The sequence below is a fragment of the Passer montanus genome, unplaced genomic scaffold (assembly GCF_014805655.1).
Source record: "Passer montanus isolate IOZ18808 unplaced genomic scaffold, ASM1480565v1 scaffold36, whole genome shotgun sequence".
In the NCBI taxonomy this organism is placed as follows: Eukaryota; Metazoa; Chordata; class Aves; order Passeriformes; family Passeridae; genus Passer; species Passer montanus.
The window spans coordinates 855,489-868,403 of NW_024368374.1; the positions used below are offsets into that span (position 1 = coordinate 855,489).

General features: G+C 34.7%; 1 protein-coding gene across 1 annotated transcript in view; it reads left to right on the forward strand.

Annotated features, from left to right (window-relative positions):
* DIAPH3 (diaphanous related formin 3) overlaps nt 1–12,915 on the forward strand; it is a 203,656-nt gene that overhangs the window by 25,102 nt on the left and 165,639 nt on the right. Inside the window, exons 4-9 of the mRNA XM_039716686.1 lie at nt 439–543; nt 5,897–6,027; nt 7,700–7,774; nt 7,928–7,997; nt 8,379–8,515; nt 8,962–9,067. Of these exons, the coding sequence (XP_039572620.1) occupies nt 439–543; nt 5,897–6,027; nt 7,700–7,774; nt 7,928–7,997; nt 8,379–8,515; nt 8,962–9,067 (624 nt within the window). The remainder of the gene's footprint in view (nt 1–438; nt 544–5,896; nt 6,028–7,699; nt 7,775–7,927; nt 7,998–8,378; nt 8,516–8,961; nt 9,068–12,915) is intronic.

The following is a 12,915-nucleotide window of genomic DNA, read 5'->3' on the forward strand; positions in this document are numbered from 1 at the left end:
GAGGAAGAGAATGATGGAATAAATTAAAAATTAAAATGGAAATTAAAAATATGTAAAATACTGGTATGAGTACATTTATAAATGTTTTGGGAAGTATTAAATAATGCTCTTCAGTAGTTTGATGCATGCATGCATGTGTGAAACTGTAAGTTTTTCCTAAGAAGAGTGTGTACTAAAAATTATTGTGATGCACTTGTTAATCCTAGCATTGTTGACTGTTTTTGTTTTATTTTCAATCTGAGTTCAGAGGGAATACGGATAAGGACTTTTATGGTTTTGATTAATGTCTTATGAAAAGTTCATTGTATAATAGCTTTCAGTAGTATGAGTTCATATTTTTGTGTCTTTATTTATTTAAGTCAGTCTCTTGCATTAAAATCATTCTCTTGTTGTATAGCATTTAAGACTGTTTTTCTTTTTTTTCCTATCCCATTCTAGGAGGATATGAATTTAAATGAAGACAAGAAGATGCCATTGAGAGAAAAGGATTTTAATACCAAAAAAGAAATGGTGATGCAATATATTAGCACTGCTTCCAAGTCTGTAAGTAAATGACTAAAAGCTTACATTGTTTCCTGTTGATCAGAAAAAGTGATGCATGCATGTAACATTACTTTGACTAACTTCTGTTTCTCATAGTGCTCTTTAAAAATGTTTCTGTCTCTACTATTTTACAAGTTACAGTGGCAGATAGTCACTTGTACTTGAAGTGTGTCTTCTATACAGAAATGGTAAATGTATGACTAAGAGTAGAGATGGAAAGATTCTGCAGAAACTTACAAAAGTTTGGTGTGAACTTTTTTCTTTTCTAGCATTGTTTAAAAAGAATTCCTCAACTGATGAACCGTTTTCATGCCCGACTTAAAACAGAGCCCATGTTTGATGCTACGTAATAGCTGATAATGAAATTGTTGTGCACAAAATCAATTATTGTCCATTTTTTCCCTATAGAGATAATGGTTGATTGTTCTAAAGCAGTGCAAGGGGTTGTATGTAAGGGCCAAATTAAGGATTCAGTTGGCATTAGAAAAACTGCTTAGTTTTTGCAGAGTGAGAACTGACTCCTGCACTAAATGCTCCATAGCTAATCCTATCCTCAGATATTCTGATTGTTTTAGAATTCATATGTTTGAATCTTCAACTCTCACTGCTGTAGTAACTTGAGATATCAGTAAAAATTGCCTGGAAGTAATTATAACTAAATACTGAGAAATTAAAACATTAAATATAGTAATTTAAGTGAGATACTTATCTTGCTGTCTACTTCACATGATGTATATTATTAGTCTTCTGTTTTAGCACTTTTAGTAAGGTAGGTATGCCTAGTGCAGGACTTAACTGCCTGGAGATTACTTTATTTGAGCTTATCAAAGCTACTGGTCTTGTCTATAGCTTAAAAGGTCCTTAATATCAGAAGATTAAGCTTGTTTTTCTTTTTTAGAGATATTGCATGGGAAATCAAGAAACTTCAGACTAGTAGATCTTACAACATTCTTGAAATTTATCTACCCAAAATAGTATGTGAGGGTTTATATATCATTGGTGCCTCTAGCCTCTATATGTATTTTAACACCTCAGTTGTTTGATCTAAAAAGTAATGTGATAATAGAACATGACTGGCTGTGCAGAGTTGCTGCATTCACATCTGTTGCTGGAATCATAGCATGCTGATGTTGATGATTTTAAGGCTCTCTTTGACCAGAGAAAGTTTTTCATGTCTTTGCTTTCATGTCTTGGCCACAAAGTACATATCATTGGTCCTTCTTTCTGAGTGCCATTCACAATTTTCCTTTTTTCTTTGTATGTCGTCACACTTGTGTTTTGGTAATGGAGCTTCTTGAACTATGCCTAGAGGAGCTGTATAATGTGCTTTGTTGAAGCAGACAGGTCTGTTTCCTCCCCCAGGGCAATGGTTTGTTACCACACACTTGTCTTGTGTGTTTTCCTAAGGCCCCCAACAGCATTTCCTCTGCTGCTAGCCCATATATTTCTCTTTCTGTGGTGGTAGATGACTAAACACCAATCCATGCAGGGTAACTTGTCTTTCCTGGGCTCTCTGCTGTTGTGTCTTTACTGGATGTGACATTCATCTGTTGTGTACTGGGAGAAGCTGTTTCAGTGAGGCACAGATTCAGTACTTTGATCCAGTTGTGCTGCAGATGATTTCAGATTAGTGCTGGAGCTGTTGGCATGGGAAATTCCTTCCCTTGCCATTCCTCAAGTTAGTTGGACTGAGTGCTTTCTGAGTCTAGAGAGCATAGTGCACTGCACCCCAAGAGGACTTGGCGAACTTTTGGTGTACCTTGACTTTGTGAAAGTGTCATACTTTTTTTGAACAGTCGAAATGCCACGTAGCTTCTGACTATTGTGTGCAGCTAATCCCACCCCGGGCCTCTCCTTCTATAAGTGATACTGCAGTAACTTCTTTTGGTAGCTCATACTTCTTTTCATACTTCTTGAACTTTAAGGAGATGTGTACTAAGATATTTTGCCTTGGAAATGAAAATGAAACAGCCTCTGGTGGTCAAAGTGAGCTCTACTTTAATCAAAGCTTTATCATTGACCTCAGTGTCAGGGTTTTTCTTTCTCAGAAGTGCACAACTCCTTTCCAATAACCACAAAGCACACCTCTTTGCATAGTAATGCTTGCAGAAAACAAAGTTTTGAAAATAAAATTCCATGTTATGGGGTTAATACTCAAGGGGAAATAAAAATAGCATTACTATCATGTTACTTAACCATAGGTTTTGCTGTTTTATGTGTTCAAAACACACAAACTGGATTTTTAAAGTGAATTTTCTTTTCAGCATTTTGTTTTTGTTGTTCACTTTGTGCTCTTGTGATGTTTTAACTAGATTAATTAATGCTGACTTCATGCTGCATCTGCTCACAGACCAGTTGTTCTTCAGTTGAGCAATTAAGTTTCTAGAGGCACTGATGCCTCAAGATATTTCCTGTTTCTCAGTAAACTTGAACATTTTGAACTTAAGCAGCTTTTCTCATGCTGAAATACAGCTAATATAATCTGTTTCACAATTGATACCAAATGCAGCTCTCATTTTATTTAAGCACTGGCAGATGTATCATATTCTTATTATGTTACAGAACTTTGGCATAACCATGAATAAGTGGTACTTAGCACTGTGCTAGTTTGTTGTACAGACATTCACAGTTTACGGCTCTTTTGCATAGGGTAACATTGCAGTGGGGAACTGAGTCTGAAATGGGATAACTGGTTACTCCCTGGATGTTGATGTGAGTCTCCACTGCGTGTGGCACTGTTTTCAGATGGGTCACATGAGGCTTTCTGAAATGTCATTCTAGTGAATTCTTCTCGTCTGACTGGGCTCCTGTCCCATGTGACCTTTGCACTGCACACACTTGCTATTGATTATATTGAATTCCTTCCAAAATATCTTCTAACCATCTTAACTGTATGTCCTGTCCATATGACTGTCCTATATGACTGTGCATCAAAAGAAATACATTTTACTGACAACTTAAAAGTATTTTGGTTACATCAGTTTTGTCAATTTTGCAGCATCAACTGCTGGGAGAAGTCACTGGAAATGACAGATTCTCCACACAGGATATTAATCCTTATGCTTAGGCATACAAGTAGTGCTTATCAAGTAGTGTATGCACATCAGGAGCTGCCAGCAGAATTTCTGAGACTTCTTGAAATTTCCAGCTCTCTTGTAACATTTAGTTAAATATTTTGTCATGAAGGCTGCTGGGAGCTTGTTTGGTGATTTTGTCTGTAGTCAGTCTCTTATCTTATCTATGCAGAGTCCAGCTGGAAAGATCCATGAAGAAAACTGAAAATACTGAGTTTCATTTTATTTGTGGGGACATTTATTGTTCCTGATTTTTAAAAATTTTCTCTGGGTTTTCTAGATCTGTCTTCCAGATTCTCACCTCAACCCTCATCCCTTGCTGTACATCTAATCTACTTTTTTTTGTGGAGCATAGTTATTGGAAGTTACCCTCATACTTAAGCAAGTAGGGATATCCATCAATTCAGAAGCATGTTTGGAATGACATTCCATGTATTACACATGATGTTTCAAAATATAACATGAGATGCTATATTTTTGGGATGATTCCTGGCAGCAGGAGATTTTTTTTGTTTGGTCGGTATTATTTTGTTTTGGCTTTTTTTTTGGTGGTTTTTTTTTTTTCTTGTGTCTGGAGCATCTGTTATCAAGTCTGAGGAAATGTAGTTGAGGTGGAGACTATTATAGCTCCCAATGTTCTGTTGTCACAGAGTCACAGAATAGAATTAGACTGGAAGAGACCTCTGGAGACAGTCGCATCCAACTTCTTATCTATTCCAATTTTAATATCTCTGATAGGGGAGATTGCACAGTGTGCCTGAGCAACCTGTTCCAGTGCTTTACCAGCCTCATGCTTAAAAAAATAGTGGGAGGAAGGGGGGACGTTTGTGTTTGTCTTATGTTTAACCAGTTTCCTGTATTTCAATTTGTTCGTCTTGTCCTTTCACTGATAAGGTTCCCCTGAGCCTTCTCTTCTTGGGGCTAAAAAATCTGTTCTACCAGCCTCTCCATGTACTACAGATTGTCTTGTAGTTGTGTCCACAACCCTTTCTGGACTCATTCCAATATGTCTATGTCTCTATGCTGGGGAATCAGGAACTGGACAGAATTCTCCAGATGTCTCACCACTGCTGAGCTGAAGGGAAGGGTCATCTCCCTCAACCAGCTGGTGATGCACTTCCCTGTGGTCAACTTGTCATCCATCACAACCCCTATTTTCCTACAAGCCTACATTCCAGATGGTAGCCTCAGCACATGTTGGTGCATAGGATTATTCCTCCTCAGGTTCAAGATTTACAGTTTTCTATTGTGGAACTTCCTGAAATTCCTTTGCCCATTTTTCCTGTCTGTTGATGTCCCTCAGGATGGCAGCTCAGCAGCCTGATTTGTCAACCGTGCTTCCTAGCTTTTAACTTCATTTCTTTGTTAGGAACTATTTAATCATATTCTACCTCATGGAAGAAAAGATTACTTCTCAGTATTTCCTGAGGATCTAAAAAAGGGAGAAAACATCATCTGTATGAAACGAATATAATATAATAATAATATAATGAGAGCTAAAATAATATAATGAGACTACCTCACCATTTTCAGTGAATAATTTCAAGTTATTACTTCAAGTCTAATTCTCTTCAATTACTGACTTAAGCCACTAGTTGATCAGGGACTATTTAGTAAGTTTCTTACAACATGATAGTTGTGCTTCTATTTTCAAAAAAAGGAGTCTTGCAATGAATTAACTCAAATCTAAGTTTTATGCACAATTGTTTGCCTGCTTTTTTGTATTTAGATATGTTCTGTAGAAAATATATCTGTCCTTTCTGGAAACTGGGTATTGGGTGGACTAGACTTCTTATTTTTTGATGTCTACAAGAATGTCTACTTCTGCAAGAGCAGAAGTTACTGCAGTAACATGCTGAGTGTTCTGGTATGCTGCTTTTTTGCTCTGTATGCTTATGTGAGTGCAGTCACCCTTCTGGACATGTGCCCTGTGATCTCTTCAAAGAACCTCATAATTGTTTTTTTCTTCTGTTGAATGTTGAATATTAAGATTTTTGCAATGTATAAACAGAATCCATTCAATACAAAACTTTATTTCACTGAGCATGTGTGATAAATTTGCACATTTCATGTCTGTTGTTTTTGTCTGTTGATAATAAATTTATTCATAAAATGACCAAATTTAGTCAGTATTTGGCAAATAGTAGATAGGCATCAGTTATGGGTTTTCAGGTCTACATGATATATTTTTTTGGAACAGAAATAAAGCTTAACCATTAATAATCTATTTAAGTTCTATATGCACCAAATAAAGAGCAAGTCTATTTTCTGTGTTTCAGGGAAGCCTCAAGAACAGTAGGAAGATTTCTCCCCAAGAATTTATTCAGGATTTAAAATCTGGGTCAACAGATGAAAGACTAGTCACTTGCTTAGAATCTCTCCGTGTGTCCTTGACTAGTAATCCTGTCAGGTAACATCATTAGCACATGTTGAAGAGATTAATAATATTCTTATTTCTTAATGGATTAAAATTAATGGCTATGTAGATGTACATGTCTCAAGATTTTCCAGTTAATGGGTATGTATGCATTAGTGAGTGATTTTAACTTCTTTCTGTTTCATTGATTATGTATCCTCTGTAGGTCTGTTATTTTTAATAGACTTAGCTGATCTATACAAGGTAATACTAAGAGAAGGTAATATAAATGTGGTGCAGAAGCAGTTCCTTTTGTTTTCTACTGCTAAATAGTTAATTGTTTCTCATTTTAATTTTTGAAATATTTTCTAGATCTTTGATCTTCTAACTTATTTTTGTCAGGGTAATCAATAATGGGAGTTAGGCACCTTGGTGTAAGTTTGTTCACCAGAAAACATATGTATTTCTAAATATGTGCTACTGTTTCTGTCCAGTGTACTTTAGGCTTTCTTCTTTCCTTCCTTCTGGTATTTTTTTCTGTACCTGTAGGCTTTATCTATACAGAAGAAAGCACAGCCTTTGTTTACCTGTGCTTTATTGAAGGAAGGCTAACTCTTCAGCAATCACTGATAAGTCTTAATTTTGATTTGTTCCATGCAATTGATTTCTGAATGCTGACTTTATTTAATTAAATTGGTTTTTTTCCTATTCTGTTCTGTTTACATCCTTTTGTTTAAGGTTACCATTTAAGACAATGGTTGTACACATGATTTGGGGAAACTGTTTAGGGTGTAGTTTAAAATAATGCAAATGAAATATTAGGACATGATTAGAAAAGGATTGCACAACTTTCTTTTTTCTGGGTCTGGCTTGGGAGAGTTGCTGATATGGGTCTTCTCTATAGGTATTTGCTTCTTTCCTTCTATTATTTTGTTTCTGAATTGCATTGTCTTACTTAGAAAATATAATGGTTTATGTGGAAGGAAACATGCTTTACAGCAGCCTGAGTTATTCTGACAAAGGGTTTTCGATTAGTCTTTTTTGTAAATTGTATTTTTAATTCACAGAGAAAATCTAAATCAAATGTTACTGAGTTGTTTGATCTCTGGTACTTAGAAACAGGTATTAATATCCATGGTTTACTGCAAAAAACAGTGTTTCTTTCCTATCACTATAAAAAGTAAGCTTCTGAAAGGACAATCTTGGTCACTAATCTTCAGGTAAATAATTTAGGTGTTTTGACCTCACAGGTGCCAGCACAGTTCATTAATAGTGGTTCAAGTGATCTAACTGTACATATTATTACAGATAACTAGTTATCTGCAACTGTTTCTTCCCCTTTTGTGTAATAGTTGCAACAGGCTGAATTTAATTAAAAGGACATTTTTAATAAACACATTGAAAATAGAGGCACTAATAACTTAGTATTTTGTCAGAATGACAAAAAGCTGAGTGTTTTCTTTGGGTAGTGTAAGGAGTTTTTGTTCTCCTGTGGAAGCAGAGGTAAAGGCAGTAAGAATGCATCAGTATTCATCAGCGTTTAACCTGATCAAAAGATGCCCTTGATAGTAGCTGAAATTTTAAATTTTTGTTGTGTTCTCTTGGAGATATTTTGGGTTTAACACTATCCAGTTATGTGTGCTTTTATTTATGGTGACAATTTTCTTTCACTGTGATTAGTCTTCGAAATGTCAATTTTATTAAATGTCTTTTTTCTTTCTCCTAGCTGGGTTGAAAACTTTGGCCAAGAAGGTCTGGGACTGCTGTTGGATGTTTTGGAACGATTGGTTGAGACAAAAAAGTACGGATTTAATATAAAATTAGCTTTTATAAATATAAATAGAATATAAATTATATATAATCTCTAATTATATATATAAATATCTTAATATAAAATTAGATTTTCTTAATATTTAAAAAGCATTTATTTACATTTAATTTTTTATTTATTCAGTCAGGACAGACTTGTGAAAAGGAGTCAGCATAAAGTTATACAGTGCTTGAGAGCCTTCATGAATAATAAGGTATGGGACTTTATTTATTCTAGAAACAAAATTACTACAGTTCAATTAGATAAGGTACCTGATGACTATAAGTCTGTGCCATTTGGTGAAGTGGTGGGTTGGTCATTTGTGATTTGAAGTTCTTTCTGTCTGCCACAAGTCTGCCACTTTCTCTCTGCAGAAATATTCCAAGACAATAATGTAAAATTTTGATGCTGTTATATGCCCTTCTTACAGAATAAGTGACCTGTTTGGGACTTTTCTCTCGTTTAATTTTTTTTATTATTTCACAAACTAAAATGTCATTTGGAATATCTACTTGAGGGGAACCATTGATGTCATTACTAGGTACTTGATGGTCATTTGGATTCCTTCCCTTACAAATGTTCTTCTGTTGTTTAGTATGGCTTGGAAAGAATTTTGGGAGAAGAGAGGAGCCTTTTGTTGCTGACCAAAGCAATTGATCCCAAGCAAACTAACATGATGACGGATATAGTTAAACTCTTATCTGCAATGTGCATTGTTGGAGAGGAAAACATGTAAGTACTGTATTTAAGCAAGAAATACTAAGGTACTTTTACACTATCCCAAATTATAGTTATATCTGAATGAAATGATAAAATTTTCAATTTAGACTTGAAAGTAAAATCTGTATTGTCAGTTTTCAGAATACATTTGTGATTTTTTTCTTGTGGACATATCGGTGAGGCTTTTTTTCACATCTGGATATACTGGTTAGATGGAAATAGTTATGCAGCATTTCTTTTGCTTAATACTTACTAGCATAATTTTCTTAACCCTTGTATTCCAGTAAGTCATTCTTTGGTTACAAAAATCTCTAAAGGCAACAAGTATTGGTTAAACCTCCCAAATTTGTTTACAAGAAATTGAGGCAGGTGAATAATTTGGGAACCTGGCTTTTAAGATAGCAAATAAACAAGTTTAAATATCTCTCCTGAGTGAAATGATTCTCTTTTTCTTACAGCCTTGAAAAAATTTTGGAAGCTATAACAGCAGCAGCAGAGGAGAGGAATGTTGATAGATTCTCTCCTATTGTAGAAGGTCTTCAGGATAACTCAGTTCAGCTGCAAGTAAGTGCTTTTTTTATTTAACTGCTGCAGGAAGTGAAAATAAAACTACATGTTTTTCTGGACTGAACAAGTCGTTACAATAAAAAGGAGTAGGGATGTTTCAAACTGGGGTCAAATTCTGGGATATTGTTTGTAATTTTTTTCTTGCAAGGTGTGGCATGGGAAGATTCAGCCTGGAAACATGGGGGTGTTGCAGGTCCATTTGTTGATTTCTATTCACTGAGATCTTACCTTTGCAAGTTAAAAGACAGTATATATTTAAAATAAAGGATAAGTCATATGTTTGGATGCAAAAGGATCCTAACCCTTCTGGAAATATTTGTTGAAATTGAATATTAATAATAGTAAAAAATCAAGTTTTTAGGCAACTGCATTTTATAATTACTGTTTTAAATCATTGGGAAGTCTGTCCCTCATGCTCACTTTATGATATCATAAAATTGCACTCATAGGGTCTGAGGAAAGAAAACTTTCACCTTATTTTCCATTTGCTTCAGCTGGATGTAGAGTTTGTGCCTGCAGGAAGGCACAAAGTATTACGCTTTGAATGGTCATTGATATTCATGTAATCAGGTTGAACTGAGAGCTGTTCATAATTTAAAATCTTTAAAATCTTCTACTATCTTGCTTAACATATTTATTTGCTTACATGAGGCATATTTCTACTTAAAGCATATTTTAGCTTAAACTACAAATCTTTGTTCTTATTACATGTCTATTTCAGTATTCTACTCTAAAGCTTCAAGCCTTCTCCAAGGTCTTAGGTCAAACACTGTATCCATCTCTATCTCTGAGCTTGTATGTTTGAGGCCTTGGTAGGTCTCTATGCTTGGATTTCTCACATCAATTCTTTGTTACTATTACAAAAATAGTAAAATATTAAAGTTTGAAAGAAACTTTTGCATTACTCAGCTTTTATATTAAATAGTTCATGTCTGACAATAAAAGTTGCTGTTTGTTTCATTTGTCTCACAGAAAAGCTAACCATAAAGGAATGTTTGCAGGTGGAGAATTGTTTGGAGTTCAATTTTGCCAGTACCAATGGAATTGTCTTTTGAGAAATTGTTGCTTCCTTACCGCTTCTCTCTTCTAATCATAGACTGGTTTGGGTTGGAAGGACCTTTAAAGACCACGGGCTTCCAGCCCGGCTACCATGAGGGGGCATCTTTTCACCAGACCAGGTTGCTCAAGACCTAGTCCAATTTCACCTTGAACAGTTTCAGGGATGGGGCATCCACAGTTTCCCTGAGCTATCCATGAATTTTATGAAATTTCAAAAAATCTGATATATTAAAAAAAATATTTTTTTGATTAAAATATTAATGATTCATTCATCATTATTTGATTCATTGATTCAATACTTTAGATCACAAAAATTCTTTTTCAATTCCAGGATGTTGTATCTAAGTTAAGAGAATTCAAGAGTTGGTGTAGAGCATATTAGGATTTCAGGACTACCAAGCTGAAATTAGGAGGATCTTGTTTTGAGTGTAATGCTGAATTTTCAGGGCTTGTGTATATTTGCATCTGTGTAGGTTTAATGAAGGAAAAAAACTACTGTAGATTTAATACACAAAAAGTTATTATCTGTAACTTCCTTTCCTTAATAGTTGAAAATGCATGTGCAACTCCCCTTACAGCAGGCCATTATTGTATTTGAGCCATCAAGCAAGTTAAGTTAATCCTTTGTACTTCTCATTTTACCCAAGATGAGTTCCCACTGTTTGTAGGGATGCTCAACTCCATGAGCAAGATACCATTGGTGAGATATGCAAATCAGTGCAGTAAACTTCATCTGAGTTACTTAGGCAGTGGCAATTTAAATTTTTCTAAGACTTCTCTTCAGATATTAAAAAAGTTTGTTTCTTCTAGTTATTCATTCTATCAAGTGGGCTATACCTCTATCTGGTATTTTGTTATCCTCTAATACAGAAGATAGAATCATTGTTAAAAATAAGAATTTACTCTAAATGTTATTGTTGCAATACTTCTGCTAAAATACTTATGCTAAATATATTCATTTGGCTTTGCTGAGAGTGTTAGCCTGAAGTTCCTGCAAATAGGTAATGCTTTGCCATTTAGTTTGCTGCATCTTGTGTAGACATGGAAACTCATTAAAAGTTCTTTTCTGTTTAGTTTTTTTAAGTTAAACTTTCATTAAAGTATGTTCCTTCTGCTAAAAGGCTTTTTGATATTTACTTTTTCAGACTTAATAAATGGTTGCTAGATTTCTATTTTTTAAGACCAGAAAAATCAAACCTCCTCATGTGAATCAGCTGTAAACTTTTCTAACAATGACATTGACCTGGTGGTTAATTTGACAGGGTTTTAATGAGACAGAAGTTTACAGTTGTCAGTTACTTGGCATACTTGCCTTGATTGTCTGCTTGATGTATGTATGCTTGCTTTGTGGCAGTTCAATTTGACACTAACAACTGACCTTTTCAATTTTGAATTGACTTAACATTTCTGTTACTAGAAGACTGAATACATAAAAGGCCTCAGTAGGGAGATTTTTGTATTTTTAGTGAAAGCTCTGTCTATCTATCTTTTGCATTTGTTGAATGCAAAAGATGTTCTATCTTTCATAAAATCCGAAATTATGGAAGGCATACTTAATTGATTTTCGTTCAAGATGAGGTTAGTAGTCTTATTCTGAAAATATAACTACAGCCAGGAGTAATATCAAGTTTCTGGTTTTGTTACAGTAAATGTAGTTTAACATCTTAAGCCTAAAACGCATATAGGTCAATCTGGTACCTTGTGTATTTATAATGACAACTGAAAAGTGCAATGCTTTGCTTGTTCAAGTCATGGAGGTAGGAAATACAGCTCTTCTGGCACAAACCATTTTGATAGTTAAGAAAGGTATGAAAACAACAACAACAACAACAACTTGTTTGTTGCCTACTTCTCATTTTTCTAGGAGAATCAAATGAGTGCTTATATTCTCTAATAATCAACTTTCACCACTGCTTCTCAAGCAGGTGGTTTAACTAACAGGAGAGTATTATTCTTCCATGCAGATCTAGTTGCAGATGCCAGCTCCTAATTTTCCAGTTAGGACTGAGAAGAGGAACAATGGTGAAGCAAAGGTGCAATTTTTCCTTTCCTGGTTAAGTTCCTGAAAAATGAATACTGCTCATTCCTCTGGAAATGTGCAGGTCATGCATATCCTAGGAGAAGCATTTTTGTGAGAAAGTAAAAGATCCTAGGTATTCATCAATAGCCTTATCTGCCCAGTATTTTCAGTTGTCAAGGAATACCATTTAATCTTTATAATTTAGTACTAGGAGGATGTGAGATGGCTGTGACATTTTGGTTTGCTGAATAACTTGATTCTTGGTTGCTCTGTGCTAGGGAGGTCCTTTCCATAACTGCTTATGTGATAGGGTCAATCAGAGCAAAGCTTACCTTACCTAAACGTCAAGACTGCACAAACTAATTTTAAATTATTGTGGTCTTGTGTGATTTAAGTATTTTATGCTAACCCCTAGGTATTGAATTATTTTCACTTGGAGTATGAATTTAATGTTTGTGATCTAGTATCAGGTTCCTGCTATTGCCTTTATTTTTAGTCCTTTAAAAAGTTTTTAAACTTAGAAAAAAGATTTTGTGATCTAATTTACTCAAATCTAGATGTGTAAGCACTGTGCCTTGCTTAGACTTGTTTTTCTTTTCTCTTGTATAACTTTTTCTCATTCTGCTTTTTGTAGGCTTATGTTTGGGACTTTCATTATTTGTATTCCTACACAAATAAATAGTTAGCTAATATTATCCAATGGATCTTTTTCTTGTTTGTTCCAGGAAGGCTATGTTCTTGTTCTGAGCTGCAATTTAATTCCCAC